At 35.6% G+C, this 26,237-nt stretch overlaps 1 protein-coding gene across 5 annotated transcripts in view; it reads left to right on the top strand.

Moving 5' to 3' along the window:
- LOC145694601 (pre-piRNA 3'-exonuclease trimmer-like) overlaps positions 1-26,237 on the top strand; it is a 165,421-nt gene that overhangs the window by 3,154 nt on the left and 136,030 nt on the right. For 4 of the 5 annotated variants that reach the window (XM_081770977.1, XM_081770974.1, XM_081770978.1 and 1 more), the window contains exons 2-3: positions 14,587-14,722; positions 20,020-20,254. In XM_081770977.1, the coding sequence (XP_081627103.1) occupies positions 14,592-14,722; positions 20,020-20,254 (366 nt within the window). In that variant the 5' untranslated portion in view covers positions 14,587-14,591. Of the gene's footprint in view, positions 1-14,586; positions 14,723-20,019; positions 20,255-26,237 lie in introns of those variants that run through there. The other variant, XM_081770979.1, reaches the window with a different exon arrangement.

Genomic DNA, 26,237 nt, shown 5'->3' on the forward strand with positions numbered 1-26,237 from the left:
TGGATTTCCTGCTTTTAGTCGACATTTAATTTCTTCGTGAATATGGTTTTCGTCTGTTAATACTGATCCAAGATATTTGAAAGTATCCACTTTAACAAAAGTCCTTATTTGATATTTTAACGCATTCATAATCACCGGCCTGCGAAAATTTTCCGGCAAAAGTAATTTTATGTGATATGCGTTAGATTTAGTGTCCTTATGTAAAAAATAATACTAGTTGTTTCGTATCACGTAAGGATTTGTGAAAAGTCCTTCCCATGTTTATGCTAATGAAGCTTCGTTTTTGTAAATAAGGTTTGGATTGGGTGTATGGAATGCAGGTATGGACATGTCTGAAATAAAAATATTGTATGTCCTCTGTTTTGGAGGAGATTAGGTACTTATCAAGTAATACCTGAACAACAAATATCACAGTTGTAGTTCGCGCATGCGCAATGCCAGACGAGGTCAATACGTCAAGTTATTTTGTCTGGGAGGGGATTCTTGGAACGTGTATCACGCCTTTACAAGTTACAACGTGCACTTGAAGTCGATCCGTGAGTGAGTTTGTGTAAAAAATGGCAAGTGGCAGTGAAGTTCGGAGGCGAAAATGTGTGAACAATCCAAACTCTTTCTGTTATATATGTGGCCATTATACAATTAAAGGCCAAAAGCGAAATATTATCCATATAGATTATGTGGATAGAATTAGCTTAGTACAGAGGTCAAATGGCTTAAACCAGAAAGCAGATGATAGTAGCAATGTGACAGCAGATTATGATGACGTTATAGGGTCAGGCCAAATTAGTAGTAACGTTAGTAAAGTTAGTAATGTTAGTAAACCAAATTATGAAAACAAGGTATCGCACCCACGCACACAAAAACAATCGAGTAGACGATGTAACTACAGAAAATGACCTGAAGGTAGAACGACGGAAAAGAACGCGAAAAGTATTATCAAGTGATTTTTTTATCGTACGGGATACTGACGCCACTAAATGTTCAAACACTCGTGAAACCCCAACTAATTCAAAACTAATATTTTCGCATAACAGAAAAAAAAAAAAAGCAAAAAACAAAATACTCCACATGTATCAATAGGGTGGTATTAATATTTTTCATCAAAATGTTCAAGGTCTCAATAAGGTAAAAATTAACATGCTAGAAGTACTACTTTCCACTGAATTAGGTAATATATATGTAATCTGTTTAACTTAACATTGGCTAAAATCCGATGAAATAGAATGTTATAATAGCCATAGTTATAAATTAATAAAGTGCGACTGTAGAACGGATACCCAAAGAGGGGGGGGGGGGGGTTGCGATCTATATCAAAACAGGATTAGAAACAAATACATGTAAAAAACTTTACTTATCTGAACATCGAAAAAGACTTTGAGTCCTGTATAATGGAATTACCAAAACAAAAACTATTGATCATTTGTATTTACAAAACCCCGAATAGCAATATTAAGGTACTGGCACACAATTTAGATGAGATACTGAAAAAAAAAAAAATAAATAAATAAATAAAATAACTACTTCAGGTAATAAGGTAGTGGTAATAGGTGACCTGAATATTAATTTTTCGTCAAACGATATCGATAATAATGTACAGGTTCTTATTGATTCATACAACTTAACGCCAGTAGTTAGGGAACCCACCAGAATAACACAGACAACAGAAAGCGCAGTAGACCAAATGCTGCTAAACAAAGATGTTTTAGAATGTTCCGTGAAAGTTTCTAATACTGGATTTTGCGACCATGAAGCCCAAATGTTTACTATACTAAGCGTAACCATTAGCAATACTAACAGAAAATCGAAAATTATCACTAAAAGAAATTTTAGCGAAGACAATGTGAATTACTTAAACTATCTCTTAAGCGGTGAAACATGGGAGGATATCTACAAGCAAACTACAGTAGATAAAGCCTGAGAATATTTTCTTAAGATATATAGCTATTACTGTAATGCAGCATTCTCAACAACCACGCATAAAATTTACACACATAAGACAAAGTCGTGGAAAACTTCAGGAATAAAGAAATCCAGCAAAACAATTAGACAGTTGACACAAAGAGTTAAACAAGAGTTGTCAAACCCGGAACTTAATAGATATTACGCAAATTACAAGCGCATATATAAAAGTGTACCAAAAATGGCAAAAAGAATGGAATATGACAAACGAATTGAGCGTTCTAAAAATAAATCAAAAACACTTTGGAAAATAGTAAAAAGTAAAACAAATAGTAAAGCCTCTTCTAGAGAGATAGGAAACATTGTATTGAATTATGGAGACACTAAAATAACTATTTTACTGAAATCGGAAATAAAAATGTAACGGGTACTAATTTTGCAATAAAATTTACTGAAGATAGGATACAAAAAACAATGTTCCTTCAGCCAGTAATACCAAACAAAGTTGCTCAAATAATTTCAAAGCAAAAAGACAAATGGTCCGTAGGTTTTGATGACATTGCAATGGTAATACTGAAGAAAAAATCCGCAACAAAAGAGGAACCGTTGACATATCTTATAAATCTTTCCTTTTCAACAGGGCAGTTTCCTCAAAAATTAAAGTTAGCACGAATTAAGCCAATTTATAAAAAAGAGGATAGGCATAAGGTAGAAAACTACAGATCTATAGCATTACTTTCACCTTTCACAAAAATCATCGAATCAACTATGCAAAAACGTATAATAAGCTTCCTAGAAAAATATAATATAATAGACATTGCTCAAAATGGGTTCCAACGCAAAAAGTCTAACTGAGACGGCAATATTTAATTATCTTGATTATATCCGTGACGCATTAGACAACAGTAAAAAATGTACTGGCATTTTTCTAGACTTAACTAAGGCTTTCGACCTTGTTTCGCATCAAATACTCCTCGAAAAATTAAACAATATCGGTGTAAGAGGAGTTGTAAATAAATGGTTCCAAAGCTCTTTAGAAGGTAGAGAGCAAGCCGTAGTAATTGATCACACGGATCAGCGGAGTACAAGTTTCAAATATACCTCTGACATTAAACCAATAAAATACGGGGTGCCACAAGGCTCGATTTTAGGGCCTAATTTTCATCAATGATCTTCCAGCTTACATAAAAACTGTCAAACCAAACATGTTTGCTGATGATACAAGTCTAGTCATTACTGAATACACCGACGGCAAAATGCAAGTTAGTATCGAACAAACAATAGTAGAATTAAATTCGTGGCTTGAAAATAATAAAATAAAATTAAATACCTATAAAACTACAGTAATAAACTTCCACCACTCTCGAAATACAAATGTAAATAATCCCATCATATCTATTAAAAATAAATGTATAGATAACGCTAAAGCAACGAAATTTCTAGGACTCTGGGTAAGTGATACACTAACGTGGGATAGGCACGTATCGGTACTCAAAAGGAAAAAAAGGGAAAAAAAAAAACCTGTAAGGTGCACTATGCCTTAAAAAGTGTGAAAACATCTTTTAATCTATCAACATTGAAAGTAATTTATCATAGCCAGTTTGAGAGTCTACTTACATATGGAATAATACACTGAGGAAACGCAGCAGAAAGTAAGACAATTTTTAAAATTCAAAAAAGGGCACTGAGAACAATGAAAGGTACAAAATCAAGAGTATCATGCAAAAAAATATTCCGAGAGCTTAAAATTCTCCTACTGCCCTGTCTTATGTACTGTGAACGGCAATCTTTATAAGAAAATACCTTAAACCGTCCCTTAAATGCAACAGTGACATTCATACATACAATACTAGAAACAAAAGCCATCTTGCAGTTCGCATTTATAATACAGCACTATACCAAAAAGATTCAAAACATACAGGAATACAAATTTATAACAGCTTACCCATCAACATAAGAAACTCAAAATCTGATCACCTTTTTAGTACTTACAAGAACACTGCTTTTATACTGTCTCAGAATTTTATGAACACGCTCAAGCTAGAAACACGTAGTTGTATGAATCAATAGGAAGATATTGATATTATTATTACATGGGTAGTTATTTATATATCATTATAATCTTCAATACATGTTTATTAAATACTAAACGAAAATAGAATAATAAGTACAAAAGTCTACAATTCTCGCACTATGAATAAAACCAGGTAGATGAATAGACAAGGTGTGGTATATCTATGTATTAATATGTATCGTGTAGTAAGATTAATCTGGTGTATAAGAAATTATTGTAGTAGTTTATTATATAGAACTAATATGATTTGACATGTTCTATACCGCATGTACAAACGTACAATACTGTGGTGTCTTGAACGCAAAATAATAAGAAGAGTTACGCGATTTATAAAAAGCTTGTATTTGGCAGATATTAACATGAAGTCAGGTGATCAGAACAAGAATTTCACCCTCATATTGTGTGTAGAAAACCTGCGGCAGTGGTACAAAGGGTTATTGCTATCAGTGTCATTCAGAATCCCAATGGTTTGGCGGGAACAAAGAAATCATGTTGACGACTGTTATTTTTGTTTATGTAAAGTGTCCAGATTCAATATGAAAAACAAAAAGCACAGTGCGTATCCGAGCCTTCCATCAGCCATAACCCCCGTACCCCATGGACCCGATATTCCTGTTCCAAAACCACCAATACAGTTACCAGAGAGTGTGTCTTCGTCATCTTCAAGTGCGGAGGATAGTAATGATGATACCTTTATACCGGATGTTAAAGATAAAACTCCAGGTCTTACAATCAGTGTGACTTAAATGATTTTGTGCGTGACCTAGACCTTGATGAAAGGAATGAATGAACTTTTAGGATCAAGATTAAAAGGGAGAAATCTTTTACTTCCCGGGACAAATTCATAATGTTACCGAAATCGGGAGGAAGAATTCAGGCAGTTTTTTGTTCAAGAAGAAGAACTTGTGTTTTGCTGTGATGTCCTTGGCTTGATTTGTCCTCTTGGAATAGTTTACCAAGCAAAGGACTGACGTCTATTTATTGATTCGAGTAAAAGAAGTCTCAAAAGTGTTCTTCTGCAGAATGGAATAAACTTGCTTCTGTGCCAGTCGCCCATTCAACATCTCTTCGTGAAAACTATCACAATTTATCCATGGTTTTGCAAAAACTGAAATACAATGAACACAGATGGTTACTGTGCTGAGATTTAAAAGTGTGTGGCATCATAATGGGACAGCAAACAGGTTACACTAAGTTCCCGTGTTTTCTTTGTGAGTGGAACTCTCGGGACAAGGATAGATACTGGTTAGTTTCTGAGTGGCCCAAGAGGAAACAGTTCGTGCCAGGAACAAAAAACGTTGTAAATCGTCGATTAATTGATCCTCAAAATGTGTTATTTCCCCCTTTACATATAAAATTGGGAATTATGAAGCAGTACGTTAAGAGCTTAGATAGAAATAGTCCCTGCTTTCGCTTCCTCTGTCAGAAATTTCCAAGACTATCGGAAGCCAAAATTGAGGAAGGAGTTTTTGACGGCCCCCAAGTTCGGAAGCTTATGAAGGTTCCTACATTCACTACTACGATGAACGAAACACAGCTTCAGGAATGGGAATCATTCAAGGATGTTTCCAACAAATTCCTGGCTAATGTTAAAGATGACTACTTCCAACAGATTGTCGAAACCATGCTGTACAACTTCCAGAAATTAGGTTGCCACATGAGCATAAAATTACATTTCCTGCACAGTCATCTGGACTATTTTCCCTGCAAACTTAGGAGCATTCAGTGAGGAACATGGCGAGCGGTTCCATCAAGACATAAAAGAAATGGAACGAAGATATCAGGGGCGATGGAACGTCTCCATGATGTCAGATTACCGTTGGTGTCTAGTGCGAGATAATCCTACTCAGAAACGCAAACGCAAATCAACACAGCGTTCATTCACATCAAAGCGCAGCAAAAAATAGTGTTTTTGTAGTGAAATTCATACATTCTAGCAATGAACATGTTACATTAAGTAGTGCTTTTTTGTATATTCGTTACAATTTGATCATGTCCCATTCAAATTACACATATTTTCTATTATGGTGTTATCTGTCGAAATTACAACATAAAATTTTTCGATTGCAAATAGAAAAAAAAAAAAAAAAAAGTACATGATAGGCAAGAACGGTTTCGATATTTGAAATCAGCACATCTAAATTGGGTTAAATCACCTCTTCAAACTTTTGCCGGAGAAAAAAAAAAAAAGTTTTATTTCACAGGCCGGTATTGGCGTATTACGATTCCGACGAACTTCCATGTATTTAGTTTTCTCTGCAGTTACTTCTAAACCCATGTCCCTGCAAACGTTTAATAAGACCTCTGCATTTCTTTCGATTGTTCTCCTGTCATCCGCTATGAAATTTACATCATGAGCATACGCCATAAACTGGTGAACACCATTCAGCGCTAGGCCCTGGTTGCGATCTTTGATTTTCCTTATGGTGTATTCCAGAACAAAGTTGAATAATAATGGCGACAATGCATCTCCATGTTTCAGGCCATTCTCGACGTGAAAAGTGGACAAAAAATTTCCTACCCGGACTTTACTTTGGGATTTATTTAAACATATCTTAATTAATCTAATTAGCTTTTTCGGTATTCCAAATTCTGAAAGGATAGTGTACAAGTTTGGCATTACAGACTAGTAGTTCTATCTAATTCGTGTTCATTTTAAAAGAGTATGTAGGTTTTGAAAGCTGCAGAAGCATAATCTGTAGGGCGTCTGCTTACCAGCTGGGCATCTCTGGTTCAATCTCTAGTGGGAACGGAAAATTTTTCTCCTACCCTTGTTCCAATGCGGCTCTGAAATTTTACTCAGCTTCTTTAAAATAGGGAGCTGGAGGAACCTGGGAAAATACAGGAACCGCAGCGTAGTGCATCATCTCAATGAGAGCCGAAATCAAGAAAACGTGAACCTTTTATTCTGTTTGGTAGGTTTTATACTCTTTAACAACGAGTAACCTCTAATTCATTACGGTGCTCTCCACACAATACCAGCTTGACCACGATCGAGCTTTCTTTCTGAACATTATTCATTCTAGCTTTGGAACTTCTTGTATAAAGTAAAATATAAATTCTGACTAAAGCATATATTTTTAATAAATAATATCGTTAGAGTTTCAGCAAAGTATCTTTACCTTTATTAGACACATTACCTCTGACATATCATATTATAATGTGTCTGATGAAGGCAAAGTTGCCGAAACTGTAACGATATTATTTATTAAAAGTATATGCTTTTGGTCAGAATGAGCTTTCTTTGTACAGATTAACAGTTCATTCTAACCTTAATTGACTCATTTGAGAAATAATTGAAATGCAATAAAAGGAACTACGAGGATGTTTCTAGAAGTTTTCGACACTTTTGTGGCGCCTGGTTTTCAGAATTAGTACCTAAGCTAGAAGAAAATTTTCTAGTCCCCCAGTGTGAGCTAAAATAAATCTAAAAATACGATCAAAGAATGGCTTAAGGATAGAAACAAGATCCAGTTTCAATTTTTTTTTTTTTTTTTTTTTTTTTTTTAAAGTTTTAAAACAAGTTGAAGGAGAGAAAGTGACGAGAAGAGGAAACAAAGTAATCGCATCTTCATTTGTATTATTAGGTATATTTATCTGAAAAAGTCCTTTTAAAAAAAAGAAAAAAAGGTCTCCTTTCACATGCTTGGGGTAAAGAAATCACGCTTGAGTGGTGTTGAAAGCTTTCGATAAGTTGCAATGAAGCAACAGAGAGGCAAAGAAAGCCTGAAGAAAGTTAAAAATGTTCTCTGCCTGGCGATTACATTACGTTATAGTACACACGACTAAATATTATTGGTTGGAGATTTTTGAAGCCAGAAACCATTAAAAACTTGGAAATGCTGTAGGATGCATATTTGAACATAGAAAAGAACTCACCTTGCATTTTGTGCTATTATATTCCTCTTAAAACTGAACAAAAATTTGTTTATTTACTTAACAAAGACACTATAAAGAATAGCTAAAGGTAGTGAATTTGTAAAGGTGCTCTTTTATTTACTGTGTCTAATATTTAATGCACTTCTAACTGTACTGTTTCGGTGTTCCCTGACACCTTTCTCAGCAAATCGGTATATTTTTCCATAACACATTAAACCTCTATAATCCGTGAAAAAGGATACTCGCTCACGTATCATATATATCGGACAGTTATTGCAGCTTCTAAGAACACAACTAGGAGTTCTCTTTTTATCTTTAAATGATAACTTTGTTCCATGAGTTCCCTCGTGCTTTGTAGATGGTTTTTGGCGTGAGAGACCCGCGGGAGCTCATTTGGTTCCAATTACACTTTAAGCTGTAGGTCCACGTGTCATATGGCCTCGCTACTGAAAGGGACGCTAAAATCAAATAAAAAAACATTCTCTCCCCTTTTTACCTTCCACCGAATCTAGTATGTTTTCTTCCTTGCACCACAGACTAACTACCCCTTCACCATCGTTATTGCACTTCTTTGGAGTACACAGTATTTATTCGTAGACACAGACATCTAAATTGAATGCCGACGTCACCAATGCCCTGCACAAAACCAATCGACCAGAGCACTCTTGGCGGATAGTGATAATTTTCATCGTGAGGTGAACAAATCCATGTCGGACTATTGGAGGAAAGAGGTTGCCTTCAAGAATAAAAGACTATCCTAAACTCGGAAAGGGTTCATCGCCGTTGGGTTCCAGATGCAGATCAAGTCAACACCAATTTTCCATGGTTCAGATTTTGTAATAAACACATGTCGTCGCCCCTGGCAGTAGGCAGGATATTCAAGTTGAGAATAACAATTCACGCTTATCATTTCATCATTTGTTCACAATCACCATTTTCCATAACGCCGAGGAAACACCAAGGATCCATGCGGATTTAAGAATAATTGTGCCTTAGACGTATCCTAAGTTAACTTACTTTCTCGCTTCTCTTCCCCTTTTGTGGGAGACCCGGGTTTGATTCACGCGGGAGCTCATGTGGTTCGAACTCCACGTTAAGCTGAAGGTCCATGTCTCATAGTTTTGCTGCTGAAAAGGACGATAGACTTTAATCCACAAAATGTACCATATTTTCAGAAGAGTTAGTACTGACACTGTTAAATTTCTGCTTTTCACCAAATCATTATTGTTATTGAATATTAATTTAGTAGTTCGACAAACAATTCGTTGGAGCTAGAAAACCCGCTACGTCCACCAATTTGCCTTTCGTCTTTCCTATCAAATGAGTGGTTTTCTTTGATTCTTGAATTTTTTCCCTCAGAAGCAGTAATTAAAATTATTTTCTGGTTATAATGGGAAGAGAAAAATAGAAGGTACTCTTACTTCCTTCCTTACCCTTACTTCCTGTATTACTTCAATATGGCGTTTCCAAAAGTTACTCTTAAAATCCGGACGTCGTCCACTGAATCGTGGTTAACTAAAGGCATTAAATTTTCTAAAAGTAACCTATTTAGATATAACAGATTACTCAAAATAAATACATCACTTCCTCACAGGGTTCGAAATTATATTTTTAAGTACAGGAAAATATACAGAAGAGTAATTAAAACAGCTAAATTATTATCAAATAGCTCCACAATACTTAATTCTACTAATAAAGCTAAAACTATGTGGAAAATCTTAAATGGTGGAACAAACAACAAAAAGAGCGACTTTGAGTATGTTAAAGTTGGGGACGAAATTATTAAAGAACCTAAGCGGATTGCAGATGTCTTCAATGATTATTTTCTAGATAGTGTACCATTCATTACCTGACCCCATACAAGCGAGTTATGATAACTCGATGAAATTTCCAATGCATTCACATACGATTTTTTTAACTCCAGCAACAGTAGAGGAGTTATGGAAAATATTGAGTAGGATGTCTAATTCGGGATCTTCAGGTTTTGATGAAGTTCCAGTGACTGTTATTAAATTTTGTTTTCCTTTCATTGTAAATCATCTCTGTTATTTAGTTAACCTATCTCTTGAGAAAGGATGTTTTCCATCAGTGTTAAAAGTGGCAAAAGTAATTCCTCTCCATAAAAAGGGGAGTATGCATGATGTAAGAAACTATCGCCCAGTCTCCATTCTTTCCACGTTTTCAAAAATTTTTGAATATGTGATGAAGTCACGACTCTGCAATTTTTTGAAGTCATGTAACTTACTATCACCATCACAACATGGATTCCAAAATAAGAAAAGTATTGAAACAGCCTTGTTTGATTACATGTCCAATATAGCTCTTGAATTAAAAAACAGTAAATATGTTGTTGGTCTGTTCATCGACTTATCCAAAGCTTTTGATACAATTGATCATGCTGTTCTTTTAAGCAAGTTGTATGCTTATGGTATTAGAGGAGTAGCTCACAACAGGTTTCTCTCTTATTTATCCAGTAGGCAACAAGCGGTACAAATATCAAAATTAGCTGCAGATGGGTTTCAAACAACTTGTTCGTCTTTATCAGCTGTAATTAGAGGTGTTCCTCAAGGTTCCATTTTGGGTCCTATTCTCTTCCTGATATATATAAATGACTTGTTAGAATTTATGCATCCAGCAAAATGTATTCTATATGCTGATGACATCAGTATGATAATATCAGGAAAATCAATAGAAGTTGAGAAAAAATCTGACATTTTTACGGACAAATTAGTAAAATGGTTAACAGCGAATAGGTTAATTATAAATCATGATAAGTCGATTCTCTTACATTTTCATTTTCCAGGAAAACCGCGTATATCACCTAGAATAAAAATATCTTCTAACTTACTCCAATATTCTTGCATAACAAAGCTTTTAGGTGTAATCATAAGTGATGATCTTTCATGGTCTGCTCATATCTCCACTTTAAACAAGAAACTAAGTAGCGTGTGTTTTGCCTTATACAAACTTCAAGGTACTGTATCGAGAGAAGCACTTCTTAGCTTTTACTACGCCAAGTTTAATTCATTAATTAACTTCGGCATAATACACTGGGGATCTGCTGAAAATAGTTTAAGCACTTTCCGATTGCAAAAGAAAGCGGTTAGAATAATTTTTGGGTTACCCACAAAATCGACATGTAAAAAGGTTTTCAGAGAAGCAAAAATTTTAACACTCCCCAGCTTATACATCTATAAATCTATTCTTTTTACTGTGAAAAACAAACATTTTTTTATCTTTAACAAAAATGTTCATAGCCATAATACTAGACAAGGTAGTGACATATTTGTGATGCATCAAAAATATGCTAATATAGGCAAAACCGTGTACATGAATTGTGTCAGATTGTATAATAAACTTCCTCTGTACTTGAAAAATATGACCAATGTTTCCATTCTTGGTAAGACTTTATATAATCTACTCACTGAAAAGTGCTATTACACAATTAAAGAATATTTAAATGACTCATTAACTGAAGAGTTGGTTACAGATACTTACCCGTGAGTACATGCCTGGTGTGGTACAAACAGTTACCTAATTAGATGTAAATTGTCATGTTTTTATACTTAGTGTATCCTATTTATGTGGTTTTATATTTTAGAAAGATGCATGATGTATACCTCTGGTACTTGACAATATTGTGTTTTTTTGTTTTTTTTTCTTTCTGACAACTGTAATGCTTACATGAGAATTTCTCATGCTTTGTAAGCTAATGAAACAGGCAAATAAATGAATGAATGAACTTCTGTAGTAAAATTGAAATATATATATATATATATATATATATATATATATATATATATATATAGACATTGCACAAATTTAAGTTACTATTTTCCAGTTTTTACATCAAGCTTTAAATTATTCGAAAGGTAAGTGAAACTAGAGATGCAAGGGCTCGGAGAAAAACAGTTTTGTTAAAGATACAGTATTTTCTAGTTTTCTAGTTATATATATAAGTACCAGGGAGGAAAACTAGAAAATACTGTATCTTTAACAAAACTGTTTTTCTCCGAGCCCTTGCATCTCTAGTTTCACTTACCTTTCGAATAATTTAAAGCTTGATGTAAAAACTGGAAAATAGTAACTTAAATTTGTGCAATGTGCATCTTTAATAAATAAAAACAATTTCTTTAGTCTTTCATTTATTAACTGAAAATTGCGTTAAGTTAAAGGACAGACGATGAAGTCTCCGAAACCATCCATGGATGTTGTATAAAATCATTTATATTTATCTTTCTTGAACTATACCATATTGAGACGAACTTATCGTAAATGCGTCTTGCTTTCAAAATAAATTAAGACATTCAGAGGTAAATTTTCACTGGACTTAAAAAGTCCGTTACTGGACGCACTATGTCTGTGTATGTGTTTGGGATTTTTTTTCAATTTTGAGCTCTCCATTGGATAGAGCATCAACAAATATCTAAAGAAGTGATGGAATTTTTCGCGTCACTCTTACCGTTTGTTGAGATATTGGCCCCAAAAGTTCCGATTTTGGGAGATTTAAGTCATATTTCGGGAACCGTAAGTCATAGAGAGATTATATTAGTGTTGATCAATACCTAAGAGGATGGTGAATATTTTGGTACCAAATAGTAACCGGTGGCCATTGGCCAACTGGATACCGTTCCCCAGAAAAAAGTTCGGATTTTAGGATATTTTAGGAGCCATATCTCGGGAACCGTAAAGTCATAGAGAGATGTTATTAGTATTGATGATTCAATTTTGAGCCCTCCATTCGATAGAACATCACATCATCTGCATTTTCAGTATATATATATATATATTTGGTCTAGGAATTAATTCGTGCGGTTGGTACGCACACATTGAAGCTGTAGTACAAACACAAAATACATAAATACCTTAAGAAAAATATTGTCCATCGCTAGCCACCACTTTCGCCCATCTGTCAGGCAATGTACAGATTCCGTGGCGAAAGAAGTCCTCATCCTTGGAAGCGATCCAGTCAGAGACCCATGTTTCGATATCTTCTGAAGAAGTAAACCGCTGTCCAATCAAATCGTTGTTCATGCAATCGAACAAGTAGTAGTCCGAAGGAGCAACGTCTGGTGAATACGGCGGGTGGGGTAAAACTTCCCATCCGACATTTTCTAAATAGGTTTTGACCGGTTTTGCGACATGTGGGCGAGCGTTATCATGTTGAACAATAAGTTTATCATGTCTGTTCTCCCATTCTGGTCGTGTTCTGGCCAGAGCTTGCTTCAAACGCATTAATTGTCGTCGATAACGTTCTCCATTCATAGTTTCACCCGGTTGCAGCAGCTCATAGTACACCATATGCACAGCATAACCTTTACACAGTGAATATCTCGTTTTGGTTGTGATGGACCTGGTTCACCTGGTTTCACCCAGGCCTTTTTTCGTTTAGGGTTCTCGTAATGGATCCACTTCTCATCACCCGTAATAATTCGATGCAGAAACCCCTTTCTGCTCTGTCGTTGAAGCAGCAATTCGCAAATGGTTTTTCGTCTTTCAACGTCGAAGTCTTTCAATTCATGTGGAACCCAATGTGGCATCTTTTGAGTCATTCCCATGGCTTTCAAGCGTTTGGAGACTGTTGTTTGATCAACGCCAAATGCTGCTGCAAGTTGTTCCTGTTTGACACGAATCCTGCTCGAGCAATGCTGTCAATTCTTCGTCTTGAAATTTTTTTGGCTGTCCAGCTCGCTCTTGGTCTGCCAAGCCCTAATCACCACTTCTAAACCGTGCAAACCACTTCTGACACGTTCGCTCAGCTAGAGCATGGTCACCATACACTTCCACCAAAATACGATGACTTTCAGTCGCACTTTTCTGCATGTTAAAGTAATGCAGCAGGACACCCCGCAAAAACACTTTATCAGGCACAAATTGCGCCATGTTCACTTAACTACAAACTGGTGTTGTTGACGCTTTAATCCACTGCCCTATACTACGAACGATACGCGATGACAGGGGTTTGCAACACATGTGTGGATATACGGAACTGTGGGACGCTCCGTTCGTTGCGCCATCTCTTGTCCACCCGCACGAATTAATTCCTAGACCAAATATATATATATATATATATATATATATATATATATATATATATATATATATACGGACGGTGATGAAAAGTGATAGCTCAATATAGCTAATTCAACAGATCCCCTAATACGCAGGTTTCAAATATGTAAGTATATTATCTATTGAATTTAATCAAATAAATTTAATATACATTTAGTATAAATTTCAAAAGAAAAATAATTCTTTTTAAGTTCGTTCTGGCAATGCCCTTCGAGCATTGTGAGCTGGTTCTTAATGTAAATTATGCGTCAGTTTCGTTCTTGGCTTGATGCGATGTGTGAATTAACTCCAGTAGCCGATTGTACCTTGTCAATATAAAAATTGAAAGATGTTTAGTGCAGAGTGGTGAATAATTTGTAGGAAATAAGTTTCACTTATCCTTTGTATTTACTGCGTCAAAAATTTAATGTACTATTAAATGCAATATTGTGTGTGAATATTTAAATAAAATGTTTAAGTGAACAGCGTTCTGCTTGATTCAGTAGGATGCATATTAAACAAATACTGAAGTTTTTTTAATTAATCAAAAACACAGTTTTATTTATACAACTGTGTAAGTTTCAGTATATGATTTATTGTCATTCTCAGCACAGGCCTTTAAGAAATGCTGAAATAAAGTTATTCTCACAATAAGAATTTAATATAGTTTGTTTATCTTTCAGGAACAATGTGTAACGTTATAAGGAATAACTTTTTCGAGAAGTTGCCTGAAATTGAGGCTAACTTACGACGAGCAGTGTTCGTAGCCATTGACACTGAATTAACAGGACTGCTCTCCGCTCCAGAGTTCAAATCCAGGTTAGTATAAACAATATTTCAATAACAAAGACTTAATTCAAAAACATATATTTTACTTTTTTAAACTTGATATACATTAGTATTTATTTATACGCAACGTCTGGTGCACGTATTAGATACCCAAGATGTTATCAGTTCTATGAAATGGAACAATGCACAAGTTTACAGAGGACAGTGGTGATATTTGCTTGCAGAAGGCACACGTGAGGGTAAAAAGGTTTAGGTGAATTAAAATAGCAGAGAGATAAGGAGAACGAAAAGAAAGAAAAACTGAAAAAAAAAAAACAATTTTAATAACAAATTTTAAAAATAAAAATAAAAGTGTTCTACCTTCACGCTGATTACATACGTTACAGCACACAACTCAATTTTATTGGTTCAAGGATTTTTTTTTTTAAGCCAAAAGTTGTGGCTCCTAGAGACGGCTTTGGAAACCAAGAGACTCTTTTATTATGAAAATTTGCTTGTTTTCTTACACCAACCAAAAATTGATGTAGATAAAGGGTAGTTAAAAAGTTGTAAAAGTACTCCTTCATAACTGCGTCTAATATTTCGTCGCATGAAAACCAGAGGAACTTAACTCCATTTTCGTAGATTTACAGACGAGAGGACAAAAATATTATTTTTTCTTTTAGAAAGGTGTGTTTTTAAGAAGATGGTAATTGAGCTACATGGTCAGTAGGAGAACAGATGGTCGAGAAGGAGAACAGATGGCGTTACGCCCCATTTACACCAAGTGGGGCTTTCAAAATTAAGTCCAAATATGAAGAAAACGAAAACCGCAATTTTGAAGTTACGTTCCTGTGGTTCTCATGCGACGATTTATTGTATTACTAACAGAATTGTTTCGGTGTTCCCTGTCACCTTTCTCAGTATATCTTGGCAACTCACGTCACTTCTTAGAAGTTTATCTTGTATTATTTCGTATGCACAGTAAACTATGATGAAGTAAAATAATAATATGATAATATAAAATCTCGTTACTGTGAAAATCTTATGCAGAAGATGTGTGAAGACTTTGTAATTGTATGCTAGTTCGTAGAAATTTTGTTCATTTCTGACAAACACTTTGTTAAGATAACGTTACAATCTTAAATCTACAGTAAACATTATTTGTATGTTAAACTTCAGTGATTACACATTTCTTTAAATTGCTATGGAATTGTTTAAAACATAAATGTTTACATTATGTATTAAACACTTATCCATTTTATTGCGAAGTAGTACTGTCTGTACCTGTGGTGTTTACCGCGCATACGAAATAGTGCAAGAAGAGATGCCCAGATCTACTGAGGAAGGTGTAATGGAACACCGAAATAGTTCGTTAAATACTAGAAGCTGTAAATAAAAGAATATGTTTACAGTTTTTATAAACATGCGCCAATTCATATCTTTAATAAAGAATGGTTAGATGACAAATGGAATACAGTGATTGGAAATCTTATTGACTGCTAGCGCAAATAAAACATTGATGAGTTGACAATCTTCGCTTATCACACAAAACATAGACGGTTTGTCATGTCCATTGCATAGTACATCATATTGTCAGTTGACGAATTGAGATTCGGCTGCCCCATACGACAGAAGTGTTTCTAAACTTCTGAGATCGTTCCTTGTCTGGTGAGTCCCTTTATATATATATCCATCTTTGATGTTTTTGTTTCTTTTTTTAATATCTTCTATGACCAAGGCTCCAAAAGGAGAACCACGAGCTTGAAAGTACAAGGATATATATTAGTCAGAAATTGGCTTTTGAAGTGAATAAGATAGTTGGTAATAATATTTATCAGCGTGCTCTCATAGTGAAGTTGGTGAAATAAGTTTAAAAAGCTGTAAATACAAGAACAACCTAAAAATGTAATAATTCTTAATTTTTTTTTTCAGTCTTAGATATCGTGTCTTATCTAAGTGTTACCCAAGTGTTACTCTGTCTGTGTTCATGGAAATTTAGGCTAAATCAGGGAAATCAATGCCAGATTTGCAGCGTGAACCTTGAACGAGAGTCCCAAGGTGATGTCCTTAAATATAAGCAGTGGTTCACTTCCTTTCCATTTTTGTTGTTACTGCTGTTGATAATTTCATTGTAAACTGGTTTAATTGACTGTATCTGAAGTTCACTAAACAAATTAATATCTTCCAGCACCAATGTACGCTTACATGAAGATAAACGAGAGGTACTATATTTATTTGCCCCTTTTTTCAAACTGTAAGGCTAAAATTCTTATATGTAAGTCTAAAATATGTTGATACAAATGGTAGAAATACAAGTAGATGCTTTTTAATAGTTTTTTTCTCACTCTAAGATCATTTTATTATTCTTGTATTTAGCTTATTATTTATTTTTACGATAGATTTATTTTTACAATTCCATATTTTTTGTAACGATAACTACATAATTTTCGTGGACTTTTCATAGACCATTGAAAACATTAGCTAAGGAACTTCAGAGTATCATTAGAGTTGTATACACGTGGAGTATCAGTTCTAATAAAATAAAACACGCATGGAATATCAAGTCTTTTTTATTGAGTTAATAACTACAGTTAAGGATATTTTTGTCCATTCATTGCCAGCTCTAGCTGCTCCAGTTTTTCTCTTCCGAAAAGGAAAGAAAAGCATTTTATTTTGGTGCGAACCCCTTTTGGAGTCGCCATTTGCAGTAATATGGATTCATTAGTTTTTCTCTCTGTTTTCCTGAGGAAAATTTTGACAATGTAAGTCAATTGTTTAATTCTTTAGCTTACACCCTCCATTCCAAAAGAAACCGAACTTTTGAAAACAAATAATACCACTAGTGCCATCTGTTGTAATATTTTACCGGTAAATGGCGTAGTCCCTCATTGACAACTGGTATAAATGTCATGACATTTGGATGCACGGCAACAAAGTTATTGCGTTTCAACTGTCAGTGTGTTGTGTACATCAGTCGGAAAATGAGTTTCAAACAACGAGCTGCAATTGAGTTTTGTGTTAAACTGGGTAAAACTTTTAGTGAAACGCACCAAATGCTACAAAATGCATATGGTGATGAGTGTCTATCCCGTACGCAAGTTTACGAGTGGTTCAGGCGATTCAAATCGGGTAGAGAGACGCTGGATGATGACGAAAGATCAGGCCGTCCCAGAACCGGATTATCGGAAGAAAACATCGAAAACGTGCGTGAATTCATCAAACATAACAAAAAATCGTCGGTGAAAGTTATTGAAATGGAATTAGGCATTCCTCAAACAACCGCATACCGCATTTTGACCGAAGTTTTGGGCCTTAAGAAGGTTAATTCGCGGTTTGTACCACACAAACTCACCGAAGACCAAGAAGTTGGTCGAATTGCGCATTGCAAAGACATCGTTAAAAGTGCTCGGCAGGATCGAAACTTCTTGAAATCGATTGTAACTGGTGACGAGACGTGGTGTTTTGAATATGAGCCCGAAACAAAGCGGCAAAGTGCTGAATGGAGAGCGCCGGATGAAGGAACACCCAAAAAAAGTCGCTTGGTGAAGTCAAAAGTTAAGGTGATGCTGATTTGTTTTTACGATTCAAAAGGAATTATCCACAAAGAATTTGTTCAGCCCGGCCAGACAGTCACTGGAGAGTTTTACTTGGGCGTAGTGAAGCGTTTGCTGGCAAGAATTCGTCGTATTCGGCCCGAATATCGCGAAATCGGCAGTTGGACTCTTTTGGACGATAATGCACCATCACATCGTTCGCGACTTGTAACTGAATTTTTGGTCAAAAATCACATTATTCGGTTGCATCATCCGCCCTATTCACCAAATCTCGCTCCGTGCGATTTCTATCTGTTCCCGAAACTGCATTTGGCGATGAAAGGAAAGTGGCACGCATCGAGTGATGCCATTGAGAAGGCGACGACCGCCGTCCTAAAGACCATTCCAATAAAGGACATGGAGAAGTCGTTTGACAACGTGTTGGAGCGTGCAAATATGTGTATCGATGCAGAAGGGGAATACATTGATTAATAAAAATGATTCGTTCCAAAATGTACATTGCTTTTTTTTTTTTTTTTAAACGTTCGGTTTCTTTTGGAATGGAGGGTGTATAACAATGCGTCTCTATAAGCATAATACTCGTCAGAGTGAATACAAGTACTATTGGTAACTGTGTCTGAATAGATACTTCTAACAAGTCGCTGGTTTTGCATCCAATGATGAGTCGTAGCTTTGTTACTTGCGCGGATTTTTTGTGGTACTCTTATAGGAGTTGCATGTATCCACATACTAAACGGATTTTCAAAACTGATAGAGTTTTAGGGAGGCATTTATATTCGAGTAAATATAGTATTTCCTCGACAGCAAAGGTTCTTTCTTTGTTAATATACGCTTCTGGTTGCTGTCGTTCGGATGGAAAGTGACCCGATGGCATGACATTGGTTCCATGGATGAGAGGTAAATATGCTTATTATGGACTTTACATGCGTTGATACATACGTTCATTCAAGTCTCCTTCTATTTGTAATGAACGCTGGAGCTGTTGCTAATCGCAGAGAAGCTGAAAAGCAAAGAAAATACAACAACCTTCTTGAACGCTTTTTTTCCCCCACTCCAGTTGCTATTGAGACTAGTGGTGCTTGGGGTGCAAGAAGTCTTAATTTTATTAGAAAAGTAGGAAGACGCATTTCTTGCGTTTCCAACAAAGTTCGTTCTACATCTTTCCTAATACAGCGCATAGCTGTTTCTATCCAGCATGTCAACGTGTTGTCTGTCCTTGGCACTTTGGGGGGCGCGGTGGCTCAGTGGTAGAGCGTTCACCTCCGGTGCTTGGGGTCCCTGGTTCGATCCCAGCTCGCGCCATGTGGACTTTGTGGTGGACAAACACCGTGCTCGTGGGTTTTCTCGAGGTTCTCCCGTTTCTTCCCAGTTTCTTCATTCCACCATTTCATTCATTTCTCATCATCATCGTCTCTTTTAGCCTAACCGGCATAGCCGTGGGACGTAAAACTTAAAGATTTCATTTCATTTTTTCCTTGGCACTTTGCCACCTGGTAAGGAATTGGATGAGGTATTTGTTCTTACGTTAGAAACAGTTTAATTTCACACCTTTTGAAAACTTGTGGTAACAAAGTGCAGTGTGTTTTCCATTATGTAATTATAATTTATTTCTATAATCATTATACTTTGGTAGTTTATAGAAATATTTTGTATGAATTCTTACAATATAAGTATGGCTTCTAATAATTTTAGTCAACAATAATTTCTCCGGTAATTTAAATACATTTTAGAATATACTACTGTAAAGTTACTACTGTTTCATTACATTGCCTCTCTCTCTTTTCCTTACAGTTTGTTTGATAATGGAAATCAGCGATATGATAAACTTCGGCAAGCTGTCAGCCCATTTCTTATCATACAATTTGGATTATCTGCTTTCCACTTTAGCCGTGATAAGAATACATACAAGGCATATACATATAACTTCTACTTATTTCCAAAACCCTTTTCGTCAGTAGATATTCGCTATTTGACCCAGTCTTCGTCTGTCGAGTTTCTTTGTCAGTACAACTTCGATTTTAACGCGGTACGTATCTATGAAAGTTAATGATTTTTTTTTTTTTTTTTTTTTTAAATATTGAATGGTGCACAAAATTTACATAAAAGTAGGAGTGCTATAATCCATTTTTGAGCTTCTTCATGGCTATGTGGTTAGCATACCCGTCTTTGGCGTAGGAGATTCGGTTTTGATTCCTGGTGGGAGCTCATGCTGTTCGTATCCCACGTGATAGGTCCACGTCTCGTACAGCCTAGATGTTGAAAGAGAAGCTAAACTTCATATTCAGCATAAAGATCCATTTCTGGCCCATGATACAGTTTATATATTCGAGTCTGTAATAAATGTACTTTATGAATAATATCTTAAGGTCAAAGCTACCCACTTTTGCTCCATTATATTTATATAGGTCATTCAAAAAATTAAAATTGAACGTTGAATTTTCGCTGACGATGAATTTTCAAGACCAAAAGTGTATCTCCTGAATACTATATCGAAATTTTCTTCTTTAGTAGTTGATGACAACGGTGAAGGTGTCACTGATGTTTTTCCAACTGCTGTTCAGAATGCCGTATCTAAATTTAATTTTGGAGTTCTCGTTCGAGTGAAGAAAGCCTCGTAAGTCCGTCTTTTCTACGAAGATTGATATTTTAATGAATTTTACTATATTGATGTTATGCCTTGAGCCTTTGATGTGTTTTGAAAAGCCCGATGTTGCAATATCGTTGAGTTGGGCATTCCGAATATGTTCTTTCATCCTAGTGTGTGTTCGTGTTTTATCATGCCTGTAACTATCTTGGAATGTGCATAAAATTTCATAGATTCATGCAAACTTAAGCAGATTGAAGAAGAAACTTTTGTAACTTGTTAAGATTTTCTCAATGATTTTGGGGACAGTAATGCTGTATGAAATTTATGCTTTCTGAAAACTTTTGGTAATTTGTTTGAAAGCGAATTAAATCCGTTTCTTGGTATCAGCAATTATTTAGTAGATCCGTTTTGAGCGATATTGCGGTTTGATGTGACCAGTTTTGCAAAGTGTTAATCCTGTAACCATTTTCTTTGCCAATATTTAATAGCAATAATAAATTTAAAAAAAAAATAAGTTGTTCTGTCGTTACCATTGGAACAAAGAAGAAAGGGGCTACGAAAGAAATTCTTCCAAATGTTAGCTTTTGTTTACTGTAATAATTTATCGAGGCATTTCTCTTCTGTCAACATCCTATAAAATCCTTTCAAATACTTCTATTAGCAAGATTGACCCCATACACAGATGAAATTACTGGAGATTATCAGTGCGGATTTAGACGAAATCGATCAACTATCGACCAAATATTTACCATTCGACAAATACTCGAAAAGAATTGGGAATACAATACCCCGGTACATCAACTATTTATTGATTTTAGGAAGGCGTACGACTCGGTTAGGAGAGAAACATATATAACGTTCTTACAGAACTTGGAATACCGAGAAAGATAATTAGATTAATTAAGATATGTTTAAATGAATCCCAAAGTAAAGTCCGGGTAGGAGAATTTTTGTCCGCGAGCTTTCACGTCGAAAGTGGCCTGAAACATGGAGATGCGTTGCGCCATTATTATTCAACTTTGTCCTGGAATACGCTATAAGAAAAATTAAAGATAGCAACCAGGGCCTAGAGTTGAACGGTATTCACCAGGTTATAGCATATACTGATGATGTAAATTTAATAAGGGATAACAGGAGAACAATAGAAAGAAATGCAGCGATCTTATTAAACGCTTGCAGGAACATGGGTTTAGAAGTAAGTGCAGAGAAAACTAAATACATGGAAGTGCGTCGGGACCGTAATACGGCAAATTATGGATGTGTTAAAATATTAAATAATACTTTTGATAAAGTGGATACTTTCATATATCTAGGATCAATATTAACAGACGAAAATCATATATACAAAGAAATTAAATGTCGACTAAAAACAGGGAATTGATGTTATTATTCAGTTCAAAGTCTCTTGTCGTCGCGAATACTGTCGAGGAATTTGAAGCTTAAAATATATAAAACGATAATCATGCCTGTTGTTCTGTACGGTTGCGAAACATGGTCGCTTACTCTGAAAGAAGAACATAGACTGAAAGTATTTGAGAACAAGATCCTGAGACGAATATTCGGACCCAAGAGGAACGGGAATGGGGAATGGCGGAAACTTCATAACGAGGAACTACATAATTTATACGGTTTATCCAACATTGTTAGGGTCATCAAATCTAGGAGGCTTAGGAGGGCAGGTCATGTAGCTAGGATGGAAGAAAGTAGAAACGCTTTCAAAGTCTTGACTGGAAGACCAATCGGAAAACGACCATTAGGAAGACCTAGGCGCAGATGGAAGGACAATATTAAGATGGATCTCGCAGGGATAGGAATTCAAAGTAGAAATTGGATTCAGTTGGCTAAGGATAGAAATCAACTGAGAACTTTTGTGAACGCGGCATTGAACCTCTTGGTTCCATAAGCCGTAGAGTTAGTTTTAGTTAGTTAGTTAACTTTTGTTTTATGTTAATATGCCGCCTTTGCATATTTGTATTGGGTACCTGCTGTATCCTTTCGGTAAATCTTCGTGTATAATTTGCCTTACCCGCGTGATACTTTTGATGCAAGTGGTCTGGGGTTCGATTCTCAATGGGAGAGCACAAAAAATCATAGTCATTTACTTTCCATAACCACCTGTCTCCTTTAGCCTAAAGGGAATAACCTTCGGAGGTTAAACTTACAAAGATCACCAAAATTAAGTTTGTATATAAGCACTTTGGACAGAAGTTGGGAAAACATCATTGACACTTTCACTGTCGTCACTAACCACTAAAGAAGAAGAAGAAGAAAATATTTAAGATGCGTATTCTGTGGAGCAACGAAATACGAGTGTGAACGTTTCTCGTCTCGTATCTTTATTTTTGAGTGTGAACGTTTAATTTCCATACTTCTTTCCCTACCTAAATACAATTCCGTTTGAAAATTCTGAAAGTTATTAGCGAAAATTTGAAGCTCGATATTATTTTTTGAACGATCTATATGAATTTAGAGGAACAATAGTGAGTACCTTTGAATTTATTGATAAGATTGCTCTTCAAGCACTTCATATTACAATGGATATATTTTGTATGTATGTATAATTAAAATATTTGTCTTAAGAGTACACGTTAACGTTTTCAGCTTACAAACTCCGTTCTGAAAATTAGTTTCGGAATAGTAAAAATAACAAATAAATCAGTATCAAATACTGAAAATTCTGTATTACGTTGTTGACCAACGCCGATTAATATCGATTGTGCTCACGTATTTTACCTAACAATAACGTAAATACTGTCACAACTTCTGGGGCATGTTGAATACTATGTAGATAAAGGTAACACCTCCTTGTGGAGTACAGGAAGATATGAATCACCGCTGATTCAGGTGCACAAGTGAAAGTAGTTTGTGTAAATGGTTGTCATGGAGTGGGGCAAATACGAAAACTGTTACATTAATGACACTACATGAGATAGAAAAGGCAACAAGACAGGTTTTTAAACTTCTCCAGGAGCAGAAAATCTCTAGGATGTTTGTCTACCGTACTATCCAGTGATACACTGAAACTAGAACTGCGAAAGAATACGCTAGATAAGGAAGACGATGAACAGTGCAGACTAGAACTCGTGAAAAGCGGTAGCGCGTGCCTGAAGGAATTCTATACTAAGACAATCAGTGATGGGTCATGAAACGCAAATTTTCAAATGTCTATATGGTGCATGTTCGGATATGATTTGGGTTTTCAAACTTAACAAACGCCATATCGGACAAACCCTAGCTAATAAGTTAAAGCGTCAGAGGGTCATCAAACAAGGCAGTTGTTGAAGAGTTACGCAGCAAAGGGGCACAAACGAAACCACTTCATGGATGAAACATATTTCACTGTTGAGGAATCGTTCAATGCCCAAAACGGTAGGCTATATGCCCCAAGTTCATAAGAAACTGCAGAAAAGGCTCCATGCGCCCACAGGAATCACTGCTTCAATCATGGTGTAGTGGGAGAAAGGTCAGTTATGAGTGCCATACCGAGCTTTATTTTTGTAAGAAAGGTGAAAACATCAGCCAGAGTATACCAGCAGGCTATCTTCGGCAGACTGGTGAAGGACACATCTCTCTTTCATGGCCCAATCTGGATCTTCAGCAAGATTCGGCACTCGCTCATAAGCACTCAAAAGTATTTGGAAAGGAATATGACAGACTTCATTGCGACATCTGGTTTTCCTTCTGTTAGTCCAGACCTCAGTCTTCTGGACTGCCAATTGTGGGGTGCACTGCAGGAGATAGCCTGCAAGAAGTGCTCTCTCATGCAGGCAGTAGATCCTTTTCCTGTAGAAACAGTGCGTAATGCAATTGATGCATTGCCACAAAGACTTAAGGCTTGAGTACGTACAAAGGATGGTCGTTTCGAACAATGGTTGGTGTTTCCTGTTCACAAAGTATCGCTGTGGGACTTATTCAGATATAACAGTATTAAGATATAGATTATTTTGTGACAGTATTTATTGTAATAATAGGTATTTAAAAAAGACCATTTTAATATGAGACTCTTCATTATATGTGTGGATTGACTATACCAAAATGAACTTCTTAATATAGCTTCTCTATGGATAAAGAAATTAAAATATGTAAAAATGTCCGGTCTCTGTAGAAACACCGCCTATCATACGCAAAAACTGAGAAAATATGTAACTTCATAAGCAGAAAATATGAACTAAAATATATTTACTGTTTCAAGAGGCTTATCAACCCGCGTCCTTTTCAAATAATTATAATTTTTATTGCCCTCTTATTTTATTAAGTTATTTTATGTATGTAATCAGTATAATTAGTAAAATTAGATCTGTTCATCGTTTAACCTGTTACCTTCCACGCATCATTTTGTCTGGTTTTGTTCTGGAAAGCAATATAAATTAGTATCTAAACCAGAAAACGTATCCTGAAATCTGCTAAATTATCTATATTTAATTAGCTCTTACAGCTCTGTCTCTGGTAAGAGCGCAATTACCAAATGGTATGGGGCCATTCCATATTAAATCAACAAATCAAGATGGCTCATGTGTTTTAGATTTTCTTCAAATTTTATACAATTTATTTTGTAGCATCCAAGCATAGCACACCTCTCAAATTTTACAGCTCTACCTCAAAGGGGACTGCTGTAGGAGCCATTTGAAATTCGGGAGTTTTGTGCAAAAAACACCTAAGTTCGCCTTCGACCTAGCGCTTTGTACTGAAACCGCTAGATCTCTGGAGATATTGAAGCTATTTGAAAATGATTTTCACTAAAATATTCTTAGAATTTGTAGCATTTAAAACATTGCACTAATAAACTTCTCAAGCGGGGTTAAGCAAATGAATTTTGCCATCAAAGATAAAAAAAGAAGAAAAAATAATGTCAAAATTTGGCAATTATTTCTGAAAAAGAACCACCTAACACCAACCTCAAATTTTCAAAATATGTAGTTCTGGTGTTTACACACAAAAAAAAATTAGGAGAGTGTCTTTTGGTATGTTCAAGAAAAACAAATTATGACAAGAGTGAGGTAATTGAATAAATGAATTGTGCCAGAATCCTGAAACTTCAAGTAGCATTGCTGATGGGACTCAGATTATTTCATTAGTTCCAAAATATGGACGACTAGGAAAACTATTGAACCATTTCAAACAACTGAGTATCTCGTTCGTGCATTAAAAGAACTGACTCAGACAATGCAAGTACAGACAAGGGATTCAAACTGATGGAACCCAAATGGAGACAATGATTAAAGATACAGACGACTTCATTGAGATTTTTGTAGAAAAAAAAAATGACAAATTAGCGCAGCATCACTTCATAGCCAAATCCCAGAGCGACTACTTCAAATACACACAGTAGAGACTTTAAATGACAAATCATGCTTAATTATAGTTGATTTTGCTGAAAACTACTCCTGTATTATTCAAGATGATGTTTAAGAGTAGCACTGGC

The sequence above is a fragment of the Thermobia domestica genome, chromosome 9 (genome assembly GCF_964235325.1).
Source record: "Thermobia domestica chromosome 9, izTheDome1.hap1.1, whole genome shotgun sequence".
NCBI classification, from domain to species: Eukaryota; Metazoa; Arthropoda; class Insecta; order Zygentoma; family Lepismatidae; genus Thermobia; species Thermobia domestica.